Genomic DNA, 22,397 nt, shown 5'->3' on the forward strand with positions numbered 1-22,397 from the left:
CCGTGTATGTGGTGACAGTTTCGTGGCTATATGTTTATCTCCAGAGTCATCCAGAATGCTCAGACTGTGACCTCTTTTGTTTGCCAAACATACCTCAGTCAAGAGGAGCAAAGAACAAAAGATGATAAAAATTACCAAGCAGATTTGAAAAATAATTAAATGAAACATTTTGGAAATAAAACACACTCTACCTTGGGCCTCCCCTGGTGGCACAGCGGTTGAGTGCTGGGTGCGAGGCTGCCCACAGCCTCTGCAGTGCCGGTTCGATCCCCGGCCACTAGTGAGGGTCCCCCCCAAAAAAACATTAATTAAAAAAAAAATAAAACATACTCCACCTTGTTCATAAAATTGAAAACTCTGCAAATTAATAAAAGCAGGGGAACCAACTCTGGAATACTGGACCTAGTCCAGGGGAGTCTTCTGCCCAAGGAGGTCTAAGAGCAATAAGTTCACCCTCCAAACAAAACTTGTGGACAAATGTGCGAGACACTGGTTTTCAAGACCTGAGCCTTGAGTGAGGAAGAACTGGGATCCCTGAGAGAAGAGGAACACACAAGGGGAGCCTATGAGGCTTCAGCTTGCTGGTGGGGAGATTCCCCGGGTCCACGTGTAGGAAAGACTATCCTTTCTGCACAGAATTTCCTGTGAAACTTAAAGCAAAACTCAATTGAGCACATACGTGCTTGGTTTATTTATATACTCTTTAGTCCATTAACTTATCTGTCTACTTTGATGCTTTATAGTAAGTTATCAAAGCAAGTAGTAAAATTAAAATGCTGCGGTGTTTCCATCAAAGTAGAAAACAGACAATGAGATAAACAAAATAGACAGTGAGGTGAATGATTGTATATACACGTGTACGTAACATGAGAACTTTGATGTACACATTACACCATATATAAAAGTCAAGCAAAAATGCATCACAGGCCTGAATGTTAAACCACTTTGGAAGAAAATTTAGGATAAAAATCTTTGAGGCAGCAAATCAGTGAAAGGTTGTTGTAGTGATTACATTGAAAGAACAATCAACAGAAAAGAATGATCGTAGGACTTCATCATTTAATGTCTACACACAGACATTAAACTGTCTGTTTTTTAAAAGACAGTGTTAAGAGAATTAAAACACAGCACAGATTGGAAGAAAATATTTTCAAATCATATATCTTATAAAGAACTTATAAACTGAGTGTATAAATTACTTTCGAAACTCAGTAACAAGAAAACAAACAACCCATTTTTATAATAGGCAAAAGATATGAACAGTATTTCACCAAAGAAAACACGTGAATAGCTAATAAGCATGTGAAAGATATTTACTGTCAGCCACCATTAAGAAAAGGCAAATGCGGGTCTCCCCGGTGGCGCGGCGGTGGAGCGCTGGGTTGCGAAGCTGCCCGCAGCCTCTGCAGCACCGGTTCGATCCCCGGCTGCTCCCCGGCCACCGGAGGAGGGTCCCACATGGCGCGCAGGCCTCTCCTGCCGCCCGCTGCTCCCCTCAGCAGTGTCCTTCGGTCCTTCTGCCTGCTCTGCTCCCCGCTCTGGCTCTGGTGAATTCTCTCACCCTCCCGCGCTTCTGACTGTACACCCAATGCTTGTATCAATCAATCAATCTTGTATAAATAAATAAATAAATCTTTAAAAAAAAAAAAAAAGAAAAGGCAAATGCACACTATAATGTCACCACTATACACCTATTTGAGTGACTAAGGAGAACAGCCACACTAAGTGAGGGCAAGACTGCGGGAAACTGGGTCTTCACACACTGCTGGTGAAATGATACAAGCACTTTGGAAAATAGTTTGTCAGTTTCTGTAAAAAGTTAATCATGCATCTACTTTACCATGCAGACATTTCACTTTTAGAGGTTTAGCCAAGAGACTTTAAAGGATATATATATTCATGCAAAGTCTTGCACATCAATACTTACAGTAGTTTTTCTTTCTAACAGGCTAAAATGGAAACAAACCAAATGTGTGCCCAGGAGTGGGGTCTAAACAGACCGTGACACAGCCACTCCATGCCGCCTACTGCACAATGAAAAGGAATGAATAGTTAATACAACAACACGGGGAAACCTGGAAATTATCATGCTGAGTGAAAAGGAAAAATGGAAAAAAGTTAAGAGCATGTGCCACATGATTCCCCCTTTTCTATCGAAGTCTAGAACATGTGAGCCAATCTACAGTGACAGAAAGCCCACGGTGGCTACCTGGGCATGGGAAGGCAGCCAGGAGAACAGGAAGGAGGAACTACAGCGGGACACGAGGACACAGGCAAGCTTTGGGGGGACAGTGGCACCTTCATTATCTTGCCTGTGTTGCCCCACAGTGTGTTTATAAGTCAAAATTAAACTGTACACTTTAAAAATGCAAAATTCATCCAAATTCAATATACCTCATAGAGCTTGGCAAAAAATAAATAAATAAATAAACAACTCTGGACTAAGAAAACTAGTAACATCTTAGAGATAGTTCTGAGCAAAGTATCCAGATTTTAGCACAGAAAGACAAAGTTTTGGAAAATGAGGTTTAAGAGAGATGAAAGATAGAGAAGCTTTAATATACTTTGTTCCAAAGTTTCAAAAAGAGGAGAGGGAATGAAATACAGGCAATGTTTGAAGAATGATGGTTACAAATTTTCTAGGTAGACATCAATCCACAGATCATAATAACCAATGGATTCCTAATGGAATAAACAATAACACACGCCTTTAGCCATCAAAGAAAGACGACGGAATACCAAAGATTAAAAGAAGATCTTAAAGTAGCCAGAGATAAAAGACCTTCAAAAGACAGAGGGGAGTCTAATAGCAGACTTTGCTGCCATGAAATGGGTGTCAGAGGATCATGCAGTATGAGCTTTGATGTGCTGAGAGAAAATAACGTCAATCTGAGATTGTATACCCTGCAAAAATGTTTTCAACAACAAGGATGAGATAAATGTGTTTTCAGCCTACCAATGCCAGAATTTTCTTCTCTAAAGGAAATTCTAAAGAATATGCTTCAGACAGAAGAAAACAATCCCAGAAGGAAGATTTGATAAGCAAAAAGGAATGAAGAAGAAAGATACACCCAATTCTGTGGCTAAATACAATGGACTTAAAAAACAAGCAATGGCCTTGAACACTCCCTGCAGCATATGTGACAGAACAAATCTAGACGACATACAGAGCCTACAAGTCATGTTCACTGGGCAAGAAAACGAAGCCAGAAAGAAAAAGAAAAATACCGGATGGTCTCACTCATGGCAGGAATCTAGAAAACTTAAATAAGGGAGCAGGAAAATGAATAACTATAAGAAAGTGAAAATCATAATCAACAAACAACTATGAACCAGAGACACTCTATAAGGGGTGGGGGGTTGGGGGGGAGGGATTGGGGTCAAAATAAGGGGGTTGCAATTGTATGGGGAATATAAAAATAAAATTAAAAAAAATTCTCTTAATTAATTTCTTCCATAAGATTCAACTTAAAAGGATGACCAAGAAGCCTCGTTTGGTCAAGGAGCTAGAAGAAAATAGAAATACAGAAGATGTAAATTGGTGAATCTGAAAGCACACCAATAGAAATTATCCAAATGAAATGCAAAGAGAAAAAAAAAAATCTGTTAACAACAAACCTAGGTTAGGGTGTGGGAGGAGGAGTAACACTCACCCCCCAGAGCTGGAGGATGCGAAACAACACAGCCACCCCGTACAGGGACTTGGTAAAACTTACAAGGTTGAAAATGTGCTTCTCTTAGAACCCAGCAATTTCACTCATGGGTCCATTTCTTAGAAAACCTCTTACATCACGCCTAAGAGATACGTATAAGCAAGTTCACTGCAAAGCTAGAAAAAAAAAGTTTTTGAAAACAATTTATATGTTCACAGATAAGGGATTGGAAAACAAAGTGCATTCTGCTCATAAGATGAAAAATCTGCAGAACGGGGATGACTGACTATCGCCTGGGGGCACCAGTGTCCTGCACCCACGAAGACAGACAACGTCTTTGAAAGTCTCACTGAAGAGTGGCCGATGCCGGGATAGCAATAAACACTTTTAAAGCCACAAAACAATATTGTATTTATTCGTAGACATATTATTTTGCAAAGTATGCAAGCGTGGATGGAGACAACTAGTCCCAAGGACATACAGCCACGTAATTTCCTTTGTTGCACTGTTCACCTTACAGGACCTGCACCGCACACGAAGTAATATTTTGTCTTATTTTTAAGGCTCACGAGCAAATATGGCAAAATGTCAGCACTTGTTCAGTCTGGATCACTTTGTAGTATATTTTCTGACAGTCCTGCACTTACTGCTTTTGTGAGACGAGGACGGCCCTGTGGGTACGCGAATTTTCCCTTTCCCTGGGGCCCGAGGCCTGCGGGGGTGGGGGAGGCCGCTGAAGAATCTCATTCTCTGAGGCCTGTTAGGGTAACCCGAGTGAAGGGGCGAAAGGGAATGAAGACATAGACTTCTTTCTTGGGGTGAGACCCCACGTGCCGGGGGGAGACGACAGACAAGCAGACACCACACACCGCAGACGTGGGCGTGCAAATTGGCACGAGTGTGTGTGCTCAGCCCCTCACGTGGGAGCGGAGGGCGGGCAGAATATGACCCCCACCTCCCCGGAAGACGTCCGTGCCCAGCATCGGCGCGAGGAGATGGAAGAAAGTCAGCGCTGGCCTGCGGGAGGGGCCCGCCTGGCTGGGGCTGGGGGCACAACCGATGCTGTCGCCTGCCTGAGGCAGCAGGACACCGGTGCTCACGGCGCCCCAGAGGAACGCAGGGGCACTTTGGCTTTCATCTGCTGAGACCCCCACGAGAGACCCATCCCGGGAAGCCCAGGCGACATGGACCTGCTGCCGGCTGGGCCCGGGCGGCTGCTGCCTGGCACACGGCTCTGGAGTGAGGCTGGTTCGAAGCAGGGTCCCCGGGCAGCTGGTCGTAGCCCTTGTCTCCGTCACTGTGCAGGGCCCGGCCCTCAGCAAGCCCTCAGTGGGGTGGGGGGCCCTGGGCCCAGGCAGGTAGCGCAGCACCAGCCACTGCGGGGCTCAGCGCCCGGGAAGGACTGGGAAGCCACAGGGCCAGAGACCAGCGAGGACGGGGGCCGGCAGGGAGCGAGTCAGGGGGTGAGTGGCCCGAGGCATGGAGGGATCAGGCAGCTCCGGAGCAGGGCCCAGTGCGGAGCAGACCCCAGGAGGGGCCAGGATGGCAGGAAGTCACCGTGGGGTGGGGGGGCGGGAGGAGACGGTGGGAAACGAGACCAAGAGGGAGTTGCTTTCTAGCGTGTGTGCGGGGGCGGCCAGGAGGGTTTGGAGCAGAGGAGCGAGGCAGTGGAGGAAGGACATGATGGATGGGGGCGGCGCCCACAGCCCCCTCTGTCGCGGGCAGGTGCATGTGCGCCGGCCCAGGGGGCACCCAGGGGCACCCACATTAGCAGCCTGCACGGGGGACGGGAAGCTTTATCGTCTTCTCCTTCCTCATCTATATTTTCTGGTTTCTCTGCAAAGGACATGCAATGCTTGCATAATTAAAAAGCAATAAAAGCTGTAAATAATTTACACACTCTCTCTTCAGGACTTAAACTGGATGGATGTGTTTTCAACTCGGTTATTTCAAATACTTGCTGGGTTCCTGGCCCAGAAAGGCCGCCCTGACACCCACAGCGCCCGGGGCCGACGGCGAGAGCAGAGCCCGACCCCGACCCCAAACAGCAGCTCATTCGTGGGCACAGGGCCCCACAGTAAATTTTTCTTGGGGGTCCAGCCAGAAGGCAGCTGACTTCCGGGTGGATGCACGTGGACACCACAGAGAGGCGGCCCTACCTTTTGGAGCTGGTGCCAAGTTTGCTCAGCTTGCTGCGCGCGCGAGACCTCTTCGCCCTCCTACGAGGCGGTCCTGTCTTCCACTCTGGCTCAGGCACCTGGTGCCGGGACATCACCCCTGGGGCTACTGGGCGGGCGAGCTGAAAATACCAGGCATGTTGACATCACATTGCTCACAGCCCTCGTGGTGGGAACGACACAGAAGGGTTCTCTCTGGGGAAATCAAGGCACGGAAAGGCTGCATTTCTGTCTGAGCGTTCCTGCGCGGAACTTTCTGGAACCCTGCCTGGGAGGGATCCACAGAGCAAAACCCAGGCCTTTGGTGTAAACAGAAGCCTGTGGGTACCACGGTCAGCTCCTATCATCTCCCCCAGGCCTCCCTCCCCAGGAGTCCCCACATCCCATGCCTAACCCAAGGGAGGGGTCTAAACCTTGGCGTCACCTGCCCTTGGACCCAATGCGTTCACGAGTCTACCCCTCTTGGCACAGAGAAAGTGCTGCCACAGCTACCTGCCCCCCTAGGAGAGGACAGCTGCCCGGCTCTGGGGCACAGGCCTTGTCCCACCCTGTGGGGTTTAGTGAGACAGAGGCTCAGCATCAGCCTTGACCCAACCATCCCAAGGCAGGGAATCGTCTTTGAGGTAAAGCCAGGTGCGTGGCAGCCCTCCCAGGATGGCGTGCGCTCAGCCACTGGGTGATCGTGGAATCAGCGGGTGAGGACTCTAAAGCACCCACCAACTTCCCTTTTCCCCACGGCTCCCAGGAAGCTCAGACATAGGCTGGATGTCACCCCAGGATTTCTCCAGAGCGCCCAGTACAAAGGCTCTCTCCTTTAAAGAGATGGATTCTTGTCAAAGTCCGTCTCTCAATAAGAGTTTCTGGCTCATCAGCTTAGATTGCCAGCCAGCTGTCCTGGGCAGCGTCTCGTTCAACTTTTGCCTCTGTTACCTGGAAACTCAGAGTGGAACTGTATGTCTGATCATGAAAATATCTCACCCAGCGCTTTGAGCACAGCAATTCTTTCCTCGGAAATTTTTTTTCATAAATGTCTTTACTCGTGGCCCACTTCTCTCCCACCCAGGGGCAGGGGACGGGCCCGCCGGCTTTGGACGCGGCCACGATAACCATGCCCTCCCCCCGGCCGGCCCCCAGCGGGCTGTTACCTTGGGCGGCCGTGCCGGGCCTCCTCCGTCCTGGCTGGCGCTGGTCTGTCCTCCCCGCGCTGGCGCTGCCTTGCTCACGGGCCGGGTGTCCCGACCCTCGTCCGGGAGGCTGTGGCCAGGGGCGTGCAGGGCCAGGTACACGGAGGCGGCCCTCCCTTTCTGTTCCGCGGGCAGAGGGAGGCTGCGGCTCAGGCAGCACCACGTGAGCCGGGGCTCGGTCCGCAGGGTGGGGAAAGGACTCTGGGCCCCGCCGCCCCAGGGCGTCCCTGAGTGGGCAGACGAGGCTGGCTCGGGCCAGCTGGGCTGGCCACACTGGCGGGGCCCTGCCAGGGGCCCTGAAGTTGGGTCTTCCAGGGCGTTCCCAGGAGGCGCCCCCAGCTCCTGGTTAGGCACCCAGGAGTGGAGGGCATCCCCGGAGGGCCTGGCCCTTGACAAAGTGCTGCCCATACAGAGGTGTCGGATGTCAGAGGGGGTGGTCAGGAAGGAAACTGTCCCCCTGGGGGCCCCAGCAGCTGAACTGAAAGGCTCCCCAGCTGCTGGGGTGCTCATGTCTGCTGTGTCCCCCCTCTCTTCTCCCTGCACCCCCATTCTCTTGTTCAAGCAGTCTGCTCCTCCTGGGGCCAGGCCTGAGGCTGGACCAGGAGACAGGAGGGTCCCCACTGCTGGTCCAGCAGAGGATGGACACTCCCCGGGCCATCTGCGCCTGCAGAGGGGTTCCTGGCTTTGTCCTGGGCTCCTGGGGACAGGCAGGGGTGAGTGGGTCTCTCCCTGAGGTAGCCGGAGGAGGTATTTAGGGGTGAAGGCAGTGTCTTCCTGGGTGGTGAGGCCACTGGGAGCCTGAGATTGGGGGGTCAGTGGGGAATGGGGCTCAGGCGTGGCTGCTGCAGCATACAGTGGGGGCTCCTTGTCCCTTGGCTCCACCCTCTTCAGGGCCACAGAAGAAGCAGCCTCCGAGGGCACATCTGGCTGCACAGCCCTGTCCCTCGTCGGGCTGCGGCCACTCCCGCGCGGCCCCCCGGGCTTCTCCCTGAGATGGCTGTCCTGGCTCTCGGCTGGCAGGGAGATGGCCTGTGTGGGCCCACCGGGGGCTTCTCCTGCTCCCAGAGGCTCCAGTTGCTCCTGGCTCCCCTGCTCCTCCACCTTCAGCTTCTTCCTCTCAGAGGGGAGCTTGTCCCCTGCAGGCCGGGGCTCCCCAGCGCCCCAGCCCTGCTCTCTCCTGGTGCTCGGGGCCTGCCGGCCCGGCTCCTCCCTCCCAGCACCTGTCTCGGCACCCGGCAGAACTGGCCCGGGACTCGCTGGGTCGAGGGGACCTGGTGCTGGCCGCAGTTGACTCCCCAGCTCCAGCCGCCCATGGGGAGAAAGATGAGGGTCCTCGTTCCTCAAACCAGGGTCTTCTTTGCAGCAGAGGGTGGGGGGTGACGCAGCCCTGTCCACCCTGGTCTGGCCACCACCTCCCGCTCTGGCCGCAGTCTCCCTCTGCTTGGGCAGCCCGGTCCCCACGAGGCCCTCTGAGGCCGGTGGGCTTCCCCGAGGCCTCAGCGTGGCTCCCGCCGGAGTGTCCCCACAGACAGGGGTCCTGACATCCCGGGGCGGGGTGTCTGGGCGGCCTGTGGCCTCTTCCTGGAGGGGAAGAGTCGGCTCTGCCCTGCCACCTGCTCTGGCCTCCTTGGCCTTCCTGCCTCCGGGGCGGCAGGTCTTCATTTTCTGGTAGATTCTCTGGAACGTCTCGTTCCCGTACACCTGCCACTTGTCCTGGGAGAACGCCTGCAGCTTCCTCGCACCACACTTCCTGGCGGCCGCCCTGCCCTTACCAGCTGCCCGCGCGCCCTCGGAGTCCTCCGCTGGGGCTGCCGTGTCCCCGGGGGGCGTGCCCGGCCGGTCCTCCACGGCAGACTGTCTGATCAGGGCCCGGGGGTGACCGCTGGGCACACCCACCCAGGTCAGCCCCGAGCTGCCCCCCAGTGGGGTGGGGGTGGGCCTGGGGCTCAGCGGCTTCTGCCTCGGGGGACAGGCGCCCTGGGGGTCCTGTAGCTCTTGCCACGTCCTGGTGCCCTCGACAAACGGTAGCGAGTTGCTCCTGGTGACGGGGACGCACTCCACGGTGGTGGACAGCTGGGTGGGGACGGAGTGGAAGAAGAGCGGCCGGGCCTTGTCCAGCAGGGTGAGGGTGGAGCGCGCGGGGCAGAGGGGCGTGGGCCGCCGGCGGCCGGGCTCCCGCGCGCGGATGTCGAAGTGGAAGGAGCCGCGGTAGGTGTGGGGCGTGGGCAGGTCGATGCTGCCCTGCTTGGACAGGCCGGTCTTGCGGGGCCGCACGTGGTCCAGCTGCGGGTCGTCCACCACGGCCTGGTTGTGCGAGATGAGCCTGGCGATGCGCTCCTCCAGCTGCCGCTTCTCCAGCTCCAGGCCGGCGCCCCGCTCCCCGGGCCCCGGGGTGCCCTCACCCTCGGCTGGCGCGCCCTGCTCCCACAGGCCGTGCAGGGGGCTGCAGGGTGCCAGGGGCTGCTCGGCACTGTCCGAGCGGGACAGGTACCCCGAGTCGGTGCTCTCGCACTTCCGCAGCCGCCCCTCCGGGGCCTTGGCCTCCCAGGACTTCTCCGCGCAAGTGGCCTGAGACGGCGGCTGCTGCAGGGGGCACGGCTTGAAGGCCGTGGGGGACTTCTGTTCCGGCAGCTTCCACCTGGGCTGTGCACTTACAGGGGGCGCCCCGGGGCTCGGGGCCTCTCTGTCCGCACTGGGGGGCCCCGAGCAGGGGTCAGTGTCCGGCTGCGTCTCCAGGCTCCTGGCCACGGGGGACGGGTGCGTGGTGGCTTGGACGCCTGGGGAAAGGGCCGTCCCCGGGGCCACCCCAGCACCCGCCCTCTGGCTCCAGGTGTCCCCATGTCTGTCTGCTGCGGAGGGCCCCCCGGCCTTGCCTGCCCCCTCCGGGAGGCCGCCCCCCACACCGTTGGACTCTGCGGACAGGCGGGAGTTGTTGAGGTGCGTCTGGGTGCGCCGGTGCTTGTACAGGTTGCTCTGGGTCTTGAAGGCGACGCCGCAGGTGGCGCAGGGGAAGGGTCTCTCCCCCGTGTGGGAGCGGACGTGCTTCTCCAGGACGCTGGGCTTCAGGCAGTCCCGGCCGCAGTGCGGGCACAGGTACCGGCCAGCGCCGCGCACCCGCCCCGGGCTGCCCAGCGCGGGCCCCAGGCCCGGGGACAGCACCGGCAGGGCGCCCACGATGCTCACAGCCAGCGTCGGCTTCCCCGCCGCCGGGGCGGGGCCGGACCCCTCAGGCTGCAGCAGGGGGCTGAGGATGAAGGGCACGCTGGCCCCGTCCAGGCCGCCGGTCACCAGGGGGGCACGTGGCTGGAGGCCCCCGGGGGGCACTGTGTGGTGCAGCGGGACGGGCAGGGCCTTCAGGAACACGGTGGGGGCCAGGCCTTGCTCCGGCGGTGGCGGCAGGATCACGGGGCCCAGGGTCAGGTGAGGTGAGGCCTGCCCACCTGGGGCCCCGGGGGGGCCAGGAGCAGGAGCCGGCTGGTCCCTGGCAGGTGAGGCAGGACAGGTGAGCTCTGGGACCTCCATCCCACATCATCGGGTGTCGGGATCACAGGCAATCTGTGGACACAAGCAGACCCGACCTTAGCTCCTCATCCAGGCATGCCCCTCCCTGCACCGGGGGCATCTCCCCGCCTGCTGAATCCTGGGTGCCCCAGGAAGACACTGCTGCCCCAGGCTGGGCCAGACCAAACGGGTCAGAGAGGGAAGCCCTGACTCCCCACGAGAGCCTCACAGGGTTTGGCCCCAGGCCCTGGCTCTATCTCCGGTTTGATACAACTGGGGCAGCTCTGATTCTGGGCCTCCTCACAGGCCCCGCAGCCTCGTTCCCCGGCCCCCCACACTGGGCCCAGGCCAGGGAGGCCCTCAGGGACAGGCTGACCGGTGAGTCCCCACAGGCAGGCGAGCCTCCACCATCTCCTGGGGACTTGGTCTGTAAGGTGGGCAGGGAGCCGGTGCCTCCAACGGGCCTTCCCGCCTGGGCGCTGTGCCCGCGGCTGGAGGGGTCCCTGGGGGGCAGGCTGGCCTGCGGGGCACGGCGGCCTCAGGGCCCATCCACATTTCAATTTCAGATAAATGACACGGGACTTAGTCTAAGCAGCCCCAAGCCTCGTGGGCATCATGCGCGCTCTAAAACAGTGTGCATCGTGTATTTGAAATCCGGATGTAGCTGGGCATCCTGTATTACATCTGCCCCACGGCCCCCCAGTGGAAAGGGAGCACTTCTCGGCCTGTGTGGGTCTCTGCTCAAAGGTGGGGCCTCCAAGCCTTCCAGGTGCTGCTGAGAGACAACCAGCTCCTGCTCAGCCAGGGCCAGTGGGCTCGAGCAAGGCAGGGGCAGGGATCTGGCCATGCCCCGGGGGGCAGGGGAGCAGAGGCCGGGGAAGTCAGACAGGCCTGGGACTAGCGGACGGGGCCAGACATGCCGCTTCCTAAAGACCCACCCCTAGGAGCTGCACAGCCCTTCAGCCACCTTCCAGCTTAGCCCCTCAAGAAAAAATAAGTTCCGCTTCAGCAGCAAGGTTGTCAGACGGCGGCGGCCGCTCGGATCTCCGCGCCCACCTGACCGCAGGACAGGCTGGCTCCCAGGCCGCCCTTCCACCGGCTGCGGAACTTGGGTGGTGCGTCCGGGGGAGCAGACGCCCGGGGCCCGTCCCTGCCCACCGCCGTGCTGGCGCGGGCCCTGGACACACTGCTGGCCGGACCGGGGCCCGGCAGAGCCGCCGCAGGCCGGGGGAGCTCGCGCAGGCGCCGCGCAGGAGCCAGCCTCGGCTTGCCAGAGTTTTCAACTTCACGCCATAATATTTTGAACTATTAACGAGCAATTCCTCCCCCACCCTATTTTCCCTCCTACCCCTTGTCTCCTCCCCCACCAGTCAGTGCCGCAGGCTCCATTCAGCGCCTCTGGAAAGGGATGCCGCTCGGGATGGGCGCCCCAGGAAAGGCGTCGCCTCCAGCATGTCCCGGGGAGCAACTCGGGAAGGCCGTGGGGGCGGGTGACGGGGCTGCCCGCCGAGGCTGTGTCATCGAGCCTGACTGCGCTGCGGGCAGCGGCGGGTCAGCCCACCACGGGGGGCCCGGCATGGGGGGCACGTTTTGTGCTGGTGGCACGGAGCCGGGCACGAGGCCCCCACTACAGTCCCTGCCCCATCTGTGGAGTGACGCCTCACACAGCTGCCAGCCCTGCCCCCTCCAAGAAACTCCCCAAGGTGCCCACTCATGTGGATATCTGGGCCTGCGGGACCCGAAGTGAAATTACAACTTCAATTACACACATGGTGAATTTTCCCCCAAAGCGAGAGCGTCTCTGACTGCTGTCAGAGTCCAGGGGCTCTGGAAGCCTCTCTGAGGGTGGCTGCCTGGCTCGAGGACCCTGCCCTGCAAGCAGGCCTCCCTCCCTACGGCGCCTTCAGGACCAGACACTTGCTCCCACGGGACTTCGCTGAAATTAATCCCACTTAGTGATAACATGTATTTTGTTTAAACAAATTGAGGGAAGCTCCCCCAGAGCAGCTGTGCCCATGGGCTGGGCATGCCCGAGGCCGGTCCCGAGGCCTGGCAGCGAGGCCCGAGGAATGGAGCAGGACCAAGCCCTGTGCAGGCTGTCACCAGGTAAGGCCCGTCAGAGTCCGTGTGGGTGCTGGTTACTGTTTTATTTCATTACATTAATTAGCCAGGATAATAGCAACAGACACAGCCCTGAATTCAGGGAGGAGCAGGACAGTGGGCCAGGGCTGAGGGTTCAGAGGACGACAGGGCGCCACGTGGTAAATGGCCAGCTGGGCCCCCTGTGGACACACTATGTGCGCACAGCCATGCTCAGCACACACCACAGGCCTGCCCATCGGGGCCTGCAAAGACGATCTCGGGCCACAGACAGTTGGCAAGAGCTCACGCTCCGCAGACGTCTGAGCTGTCCACACGCCTCCTGCACGGAGCCGTTTCTTGACAAGGCACAGCTGCACGCAGCACAGTTCGCACACTGCTGCTCACCGCACCCCTGGGTGTGTAGTTCTAGGAATCTCGATAAGCAGCCACGGTTGCACGGCCGCCACGGCGGGAGAAGACAGGAGGAGACCCGGGGGACCAGCGCCGCGCCGCTGACCGGTGGCCGGACGAGAAGGCGCCGGCCTCGGGAAAGACGCGGTGGTGCTGTTTACCCCAAAGTGCAGGGAGCTCGAGGGATTCCGGGGAGTGAAGCAAATCAGAGTGACAAGGACAAAGGTTGGACATTTGTGTGACATTCAACAAAGAAAGACACGGAGAAAGAGCAGTGGGCACTAGAAGTGAGGTCTCTGAGGGGGCGAGGGAGGGGCGGGGTCGGAGGGGAGGAAGGGATGGTGGGGAAGGACCTTTCCGGGCTTCTTTATTGTAAAATGCAGAGAGACAGAGAGAAGAAACGAAGTGAAATAAATAAAGAACACAACCCACGTCACCCCGACGGATTTGAACAGTCCCCAACTCCAGCCCCTCACCCCACAGAGCTCTCTCTGTCCCTACAGTTTTGCCCTTTCCAGACTGTCGCGTAAACAGAACCGTAAGTGACATGAACTTTCCCAGTCTTGCTTTTTTCTTAACTTCATCCGTCAATAGAGATGTAGGTTGTTCCACATCTGACGACTGTGAGCAGCTGCAGAGAACCTGGGTGCTAACACCCCCGAGAGCCTGACAGCAGGGTGTAGAGTAGTTTCAATTCACCCTGTAGATGCTGGAGAGCCCCAACCCCCAGCACTCCTTGCCCCTCCAGCCCCTCCTTCCTCCCCAGCCTGTGAGTAGGACGCTGCCTCCCTGCCCCCCAACCTCGCCAGCACTGCTGCGGGGCTCCAGGGGAGCTGCTGGGCTCAGCCTGTGTCTTTGGGGTTCACCAAGCTGTCACCGTGTTAGTCCCTCATTCCTTAGAAGGCTGACAGCGTTTGAGTGTGAGGGTGCACCCTAGCTTGTCCCCCACCTCCCCTCCCCGCTGGGTGGTGTCCCAGGAGGCCTGGTGGAGGGTCGGGTTTTCACAGAGTAGCGACATCACTTCCGACAGCAGTGAAGTCCCCCCACCCACGGCGCCAGTGGAGGCCACGTGGGGAACACCAAGCACCCCACCTCTGCCGGGGGTCCCTCCTCCCAGAGAGATGTCAGTGAGGCCCAGGGGCCAGCACTACCACCCTCACCGAGCAGTAAGGACGAGCTCTCCTTGGTGTCAGCAGAGCCGGGCAGGCACCCAGGGCCCCGCTGGGCGGCACCAGGGGTGACCAATGAGAACAGACAGTTCGATAAATCTAGATTCTCCTAACACAGTTCCTAAAATGTCCAAGTTTCCATCAAAAATCACTTGCCACACCAAAACCAGCAAGAGCTCACACTGGATGCAGTGGACGCCCCCGTAGCGCCAACACAAGATGCAGGAGCGGGGCCGCCTCTGGCAGCGATCTGGAAGCCGCCGTGGCAAATACGTCAATAAAAATGTGCACGTCGGCTTGGAGCACACGCAAGGAGGGCTCAGCAGAGGAAGACGGGAAAAGGGAAACGAAATAGAACTTTCAGCACTGAAAACCAGTGTCAGCATTCTGAGAACCCAGTGAGGGGCTCACGAGCAGGGGGCAGGGTCAGGAAAAGGAGCCCGTGAACTCCAAGAGGAAAAAATAAACTCGCCCAATCTGAGCACCAGAGAAAAGTGGCCGAAAAACTGAACTGCGCCTCGGGATAAAGAACAGCAGCGTTGGGCCTCGCTGGTGGCGCAGGTGGTTGAACGCAGCGCTGTGAAGCTGTCCACAGCATCTGCAACGCCGGTTCCATCCCCACCGGTTCGATCCCCACTGGCCACATGGCGAGAAGACCTCTCCTGTCTCCCGGCTGCTCCCCTCGGCAGTGTATTTCGTCAGTCTGTCTGTTCTGTCCGGCGCATCTGGCCTGTTCCCCGGTTCTTGTATAAATAAAATAAATCTTTAAAAAAAAAAAAGAACAGCAGCGTAAACCCAGACAAGCAGGTGGAAGCAGAGAACAGGGAGAAGGGACGGTGGGCTTGTGTGAACTGAGTAGCCAAAGCCGAAATATTGGAACAGAAAAATATAAAGTCAATGGAAGAAAAGCAAGCTATCCTTTAGTAAAAATCAATATTAGAATCTACAGATATTGAGAAAGGAAACGAGAATGTATAAATGAGCGCCTTCGGGAGGGAAGCGGGTTAGAATGACGACCGGCAGCTGTCAGAAGCTAACAACGGCGAGTGGACAACTAGTCATCTGAAGTCGGCCAGTTTCTCCAAAAGTACAAACTATCAGAATTCATCCAGTCTGACACAGGCCATTTGAACAGCACTAGAACAATCAACACACTGAAACTGTAATTATAAAAATACAAGAATAGGAACTTCCAGGCCCTGGGAGCCTTGCTGAATAATTTTGCCTAATATTTAAAAAATAATAATAATGCCAATCCAGCACACACTCCCACGGAAAATTAAAAGGGGGGGCATAGCCCAGTTCATTTTGTGAAGTGAGGTATTTGACTGACACCAAAACTAAAGACAATACAAAAAAAGAGAACTAAAGAGCTCTGTCTCTCATGAGCGCAGGAGCAAACCCTTCTCCAGAAGCTCGCCAACAGCTGCTGTACCGTAAAAGGAGCCAGAAGTCACGGCGTGCGGCCCAGGGATGCTCCGGTACCCGCCCTGCAGACAGGTGACGGCAACTGATGCTGAAAAACCTCTGGCTGAACTTGACAAATGACAGGCTGAGCTTGAGAATACAGCCCGTGACGGACAGTGACTAGACCTTCTTATTTTGCAGAAGAGCAGAAGTCCCTCACGCGAAAGGCTAGCTGGATCTTGTCAGGTAGAAATACAAATGCACAAAAAATCAAAATGCTGAGATGTTCATCTAAGAAAACATGTACAGGCTTTACGTGCTAAAAACTACAAAAGACTGGCGAAGGAATCTGAACAAAATCTAAATACTAGAGACAAGCTGTGTTTGTGGCTTGTAAGACTGACCCTGGGATCTCCTCAGTGTTGCCAAACTGGTAGACAGGTGAGCACCGCTCCTGCGAACCCTGGTACGGGTGTTCGTGGGCATAGACAAGATTACTCAGAGTGTCTATAGAAGGCAAAGGAATGAGAATAACTCAATTTTTTAAAGATTTCTTTTATTTATATATGCATATAAGAGCTGGGGTGCAGGCCAGAGATGCAGGGGGTGAGAGGACTCACCAGAGACAGAGTGGGGAGCAGAACAGGAGGAATGACTGAAATCCACTGCTGAGGGTTGCAGTGGGGAGACAGGAGGGGTCTGCTGCGCCATGAGGGTAGCTCCCTGGCCAGGAATTGAACTCATGCTGCAGTGGCTGCAGACAGCTTCATAGTGCTGAGACTTAACCGCATGTGCCAGTAGGGAGGCCCCTGAAATAACTCAATCTGAAAACAGGTTAATCAACGGAAAGCCCCTTACGTGAAAACTGATTATCCAGCTGCAGTAGCAACACCGCGCTGGTCTGACAGGAGTGGGCAGATAAACCAACGCGACAGGATGGCGCCCGCCAGACATTCACAGCAACTTGTAAGGAAAGTTCCAGAGCCACAGTGTGTGAGGTGGCCCTTCATGCACGTGGCTGCAGGACTGGCCTCCACAGGCCCGAGCGGGAACCTCAGCGGAGCTCAGGCCTGCCTTCAATAAGAGTCCACTCAGGTGGCAAAACAGGCCCAAATGCCAACATGGTGGGTGAACTTTTGGAGAAAAAACAGGAGAAAGTCTTCAGGGCCTGGGGCACAAGAGCTCCCAGGGCGGCAGGAGAGCGGGAGCCGTCAGGTGGGACACACTGGGCCTTGTCAAGTTTCAGCGTGTGCGCTGTGGACGCTCCACTGACAGAGAACCACCCACACAGGTCCCGGCGGAAGGTCATGGCGTCTGGAAGGAAGCACGTCTGGTGGCCAAAGTGAAGGTCCGCGAGGCCACTCAGCGCCGGGAGGACACCGAGGGCCCGCCGCGGGTGAGCACGGTGGCCCGGCCCTCCTGGAACAGAGCGGGCCGCCTCCTGGAAAACGAAACTCGCCATCACCTGCCCGCCCAGGCACTGCACTCGGAGTGTTCACCCCACAGAAACGAAAACTTAGGTCCTCACAGCCCAGCCCACACACGCCCGCGGCAGTTTCATCGGTCACAGCCCAGGAGCGCCCATCCCGGAAGGCCCAACACCGGGCAGCACCGGGGCCCACGCTGGCAGGAGAGGCCCTCGCCCTCTCTTGAGGTCACAACTCAGCAACGAGGAGAGCAAGGTGTGCGCAGGAGGCCGGGAGTGCGGGCCGGGTCCGCGTCCTGGTTGTGATTGCAGAGCGGCGGGGCCGGGAGCTGGTGCCTGTGTCTCTGCCCTCACCTGCAGTGACCTCGGGGCCGGGAGGGCTCCGCCGCACAGCTAACGCAGAGAGAACTGAAACAGGAACCCCGCCCACGCGTGAGTTCAGGTCACTGGCGGGGCCCCCGCCCACGCAGCCTGCCTGGGGACAGCCACCGGCCGGGCACGTCACCCCCTGCACACTGTCCCTTTCCCCTACCTCGCGCCTCTCTTGCAAGGACGCTCGCACCCCGGGCAGGGGCGGCCATTGCTGCCAGCACCGGGCTGGCGCGGAGAGACAGCCAAAGCCGGGAGCTGCAGAGGCCCCGCGCTCGGCTGCCCGGACGCCTGAACTCCCAGACCTCCAGGCGAGCTCCGTCTTTGAACCTCGCTCTGCTCCCCAGGAAGCGCAGCTCCAGGTCCCCCAACCTCTCCACCCGCGCCTGCTCGGGGCTGGGGTGGGAGCAGCAGCACAGGGTGCAGCCTGTGCAATCAGCCCTGGCCCCCCAGCCTCCTGGTCTCTGGGTGCACCTTGCGGTTTCTGCCGGGAGGAAGCCCGGGGCTCGCCCACCTCTGCCCCGTGCGGCGAGCTCACTTCCCCCGGCCCAGCTGCCCTCCTGCCATCCTGGAGGCCTCTTGGGGGGACCCTGCTATGGAGGCTCCTCCCCCACAGCACGCCCCCTCCCTGACTGCCCAGTCCAGGCACAACGAGGAAGCAAATCTCCTTTCCGTGCCTCTTGGGGTGCCCCAAGCCCCGGGACGGCTGCCTGGACAGGCCTCCAGGGACTCCTGGGGGCCCTGGGGTGGGTCACGGGCGCCTATTTTAACCGGGCCCTGACGTTTATTCTGTTTTTGCCCTGATGCTATCGTTTCTCTGCGCTGCATCCTGTCCCTGGTCGCTCTGGGGCGATAACATCTCTGGTTTCGTTCGCACAGAAAGATTTGCTGCGGGAAAGCAGAAGCCGCCCCCGCGCGCGGGCTCCGGGCTTATCGGAGCTTAGCCCTTCGCTATTTCGGACACTGGGAAAGCAAACGTGGATATAAATACGTGGTCCGGGCCCAGGGTCCCTTGTAAATCTCCTTGAAAAACGCGCCCCTGTAGACCTGCTATAAATAGCGTCTCCGTCAAATACTTTGGCGTTCAGATTCCGCGGGCCGCCTTGTTTTCAAACTCTTGGGCTCACACAGCCGGGGCGGGGGCCGAGTCACACCTCCGCTGGAATCGGGCCTTCCTTGGAGGGAAACTGCTTACAAAGCAACACATCTCCTTATCACTAGTTCTTCTGTCTAGTGAAACAGGGACCGTGGGCCTGGCCTCTGGCCGCCATTAGGAATCGCAGGAAATATTTTGACGAGAGCAGGGGTGGTGGGAAGCGCACGGGAGACTCGCGGGGCCCGCGGACCCCATCTGCCTAGAGTTTCCATCCCGCTGCGCTTGAGGACAAATAATAGACCATCAAGAACACGGGGCAAAAGGGCTGGCCTTCTTAGGGGTGGTATCTCCTCGACGCTCTCGGGGACTCAGGGCACATACCTTCGTGAAGAGGGGTGCAGGCTCTGCCAGGGATGCTCCAGCTCAGGCCCAAGCACCCAGCTGGGCCTGAGCGGACGTCTGTGGTTCCAGAAGGGATGGGGGTGGCCAGCCCCAGCAAGAGGGCCTCGCCTGCCCGTCTGTGCCCTCCATGCTGAGCAGGTGGACACCTCCGGGGGGTGGGGGGCGTCCCCACGGGGCAGGCAGCACCTCACGGGACAAAGAGCTTCTCTCTGCCTCTTAGAAATGAACTAGGAGGGAACACCCCACCCCGCACCTGGCCTCGGAGACGACGCCCCCGTTTAACGGAGAAAAGCAACACGGGAGCCTCAGGCAGATGAACCCTGGGCCGGCCCAGAAATAGGAAGTCGATTGTTTTCCGTGCCTCACCGTGTCACAGCAGCACCCTCAGAAAACAGGAAGAGCCGGGCCCAGGGAGGGAGGCTGGCCCCAAGCTGAGCTGCGTGGGGACTGTCACCTGGGGGAGGGCGTGGCCAGCCCCAGCCGAGGGCCCTCCTATGGAGCATGGACGCGAGGCCCCCGGGGCGTGGGGCCGCCTGGGGCTCCGTGGGCCTGGCCCAGCGTCATGTGGAAGCTGCCCGGGAGCTCAGGCTGCGCCTCTGTCCAGACATCACGTCCTGCTCCACGCGGCTGGGCTCGCGTCCATCTTCCCTTCTGAGAAGATGGCAGCTGAGCGAGGGCCGCCTGGGTGCTCGTGCTCCCCGCTCCAGTCCATGCTGGCCCACACCTGCCTCTCCGAGGAACAGGCCCGGGCACCAGGAGGGCAAGAGACACAAGTCTCTGAGAGGTGGCGGCCGAGGGGCGGGGCAGCCTTCTGACCACCGGAGCAGGAGTGAGCAACGGAATCGCTGGGAAGGGTGGCAGGCAGAGCGGGGGTGTGCAGGCGCAGCGGCCGTGCCACGTGGAGGGGCCGCCGTGGCGTGTGCCTCAGGGAGGGGCTCCCACTCCGCCAGCGGTGGTGCCCAGCCTGCCGCGGCTCTCACCCGCAGGGGCCCATGTCCTCTGGCCGGTGAGCGGGACTTCGTAAGACCCCAGTTCCACAGATTCGAACGGCAGCGAGCGGGTAGCTGAGGGGCCCGGGAGCAGCCGCAGAGTCGGGTGACACACCTCGTTCACAGGCGCGGCCCCTCCCGTGCCCCGGCCAGCACCCTGGACATCCCCCGCCCAGCAGCCAAGGAGTAAGGCCTGGCCACAAGACACGGGCGTGCAGAGCAGCTGGGTGCAGCCTGCGATGCCTTCTGGGGGGCTGTGCTCCCGATTCCTCAGCCTGAACGTAATCCGCCATCTCCTGAGCAGACGGCCAAGGGCCAGACTGTGGCCACGGCCCCCGAGGAGCAAGAGGATCATTCCCGATGGTAAGCCAGCTCGCTCGGGTCCTTCCCCCCAAGGAAACGAACAGAAAGGATCCGTCACTCCCTTGCCAAGAGCCAGGCTCACGCGGCGAAGTGCCCAGCAGACCAGTGGAAGGCCGCCCTGCTGTCGGGGAGGGTACAGGTGAGAAGAGAAGCACCTGCAGCCCCACCTGGCCCCAGGGACAAACAGGGGGGAGGGGTGGCAGAACAATCCCCATCCTCAGGTTCCATGCCGGGGTTTTCCCCAACTCCTCGATGTGCAGCCACAGGGCAAAAAGGCTGGGGCGGGGACTGGATGCAGGTCACCCCTTCTTAGAAGCGGGGCCCAACGTGCACATGGCCGAAGCAGGCTCCCGAGACCCCCAGTCTCACAGCAAGTGGGGCCCTTCCAGGCGCCTCGGGGTGCCTGATGAGTCAGATCAATAGTGGAAGGGGCGGGTCTCCCATCTGCTCCCAGGGGCCAGGCCTCTCCACAGCACTGAACGTGGCCTACAGTAGCGCCCAGCAGGCCACCCAGGCCCCTGAAGCACGTGGGCCCGTGGGGACGGAGGACGGTGAGCGCTTCGACATGCTTGCTCCTGCCTCGGGAGGCCAGTCCAGACCCGGCCACCCATCTCCCCAGGGAGACGCCCATGGACCCAGGTGTGGTCACGCCTGCTGCCCCCGTCACTGGGCTGAGAGAGCTGTGGTCCCAGACCCCAGCCTGGCAGGGCCAGCCCTGGGATGGAGCCCGGGGATGACCTTCCCGTGCAACCCGGCTGCCCGAGACTCAGGCTCACAGGCCAGGAGCCCCTGGCCCCCACCCTCAATGGTCTCTGACCCCCCCCAAGAGCTCAGGCAGGGTGGGCTCGGGGGGACGCGGTGGGCACCCCCATCTGGGGCTCCGCCATGCCAATCTCAGAAACAAGCACGTGGATCTTTTAGGGGGGTTTCAGAGAGCGCTCTTCATTTTCTACTTTCTACTTTAACAGTGGGGTTTTTTCAGTTGCGGGAACACTGCGCGAGGGCGTCCTTGGCGGGTCGGGGCTCTCCGGTTTTTATTGAAGCCCGTCCCCCCACCCCATGGGCTCCGCTCCCCTTCACGCCCCCCGCGCGGCCGGGAGAGGTGTGCAATCACGATCGGCGCGTGACGGAGACCGGGGGCGCCTGCCGAGTCCTCCGGGAAGCGCGCCGCGGGCGTGTGACATCCTGATGACGGCCACACTCCACTTCTGCGGGAGAAGTGCCTCCTCTGGAGCACGCCGGCCCCAGGCCCCCATGCAATTATCTGCCTGCACGTCCTGGGGCCACTTAAACCGTGTTTTTATTTAAAGCGTGTTGCATCCAGCCAGTTTTTGATTATCCATGGTAATGGGGGGGTCAGGGTTCAGCTGAATAATTGAAAAGGAATAAAGGAATCGTTACTCCCACCAAGAGTTTGCCCCTCCCTCCCGCCCTCCACCAGGGAGGGGGTGCCGCGGCTTGTGGAGGGGCCCTGGCCCACCACCCCACCCCGGCCTGCCCAGGACGCGGTCCCAGCTCGCGGAGGACATGGATCCGGGCCTGCCCTACTGCAGCCTGAGGGCAGAGCGTGGCCGCAGCGAGTCTTGGCCTACCTTGCAGGGCACGAGTCGCCATTACGGCTCGTTTCTTCCCACCGGCTTGTCTCGCCACTTCACCCGTCCCGCGCTGTGACCGTGGCTGACATGGTCCTCAGCCATCATTGTGGCCATTGACTTGCTCCTCAGTATTATGGTTTTTAAAGGGCATCTCAAAGGGCCCCACACGGCCCTGGTCTGGCCCCATGAGCTCTGGTGGGAGACCCGAGGGCCATGGGAGTCTGGAGCCTGTTCTGGAGCCGGTGCCACTGCCCGAGGCCCAGGTGCTTGCTGACGCGGGGTGCGCAGGGACCACGGGGCTCCCTGCGCAGCCTTCGGGCTTTTCTGTTAACCCCAAATGATTCCAAAATGAAACCTTTTTCAGAAAGTCCACCTGACCTTAAAGAAGTTAAAACACGGAAGTGCCCGGGGCCTTGGGGCCAGCTGGCCTCCTGGGGCGCTGGTTCTGACCCTAGAACCCACGGGACGGGACTGGGGCGGGGCCTCTGGCCCCTCTGGGAAGAGCTGCGGCGCCCGGCCACCGGCCCGTGGGCAGAGGACAGAACTTGGCCTAGCCGTGTCCTGCTGACTCAC

General features: G+C 58.7%; 1 protein-coding gene across 1 annotated transcript in view; it reads right to left on the minus strand.

The window, feature by feature from the left end:
* ZNF831 (zinc finger protein 831) overlaps positions 1–10,536 on the minus strand; it is a gene marked incomplete at both ends in the record, with an annotated part of 46,409 nt that extends 35,873 nt beyond the window's left edge. Inside the window, 2 exons of the mRNA XM_084246601.1 lie at positions 4,609–4,726; positions 6,976–10,536. Coding sequence (XP_084102727.1) covers positions 4,609–4,726; positions 6,976–10,536 — 3,679 coding nt within the window. The remainder of the gene's footprint in view (positions 1–4,608; positions 4,727–6,975) is intronic.
* Between the last annotated feature and the right edge of the window lie 11,861 nt (positions 10,537–22,397).

This window comes from Talpa europaea (assembly GCF_964194135.1).
Source record: "Talpa europaea genome assembly, chromosome: 11".
NCBI classification, from domain to species: domain Eukaryota; kingdom Metazoa; phylum Chordata; class Mammalia; order Eulipotyphla; family Talpidae; genus Talpa; species Talpa europaea.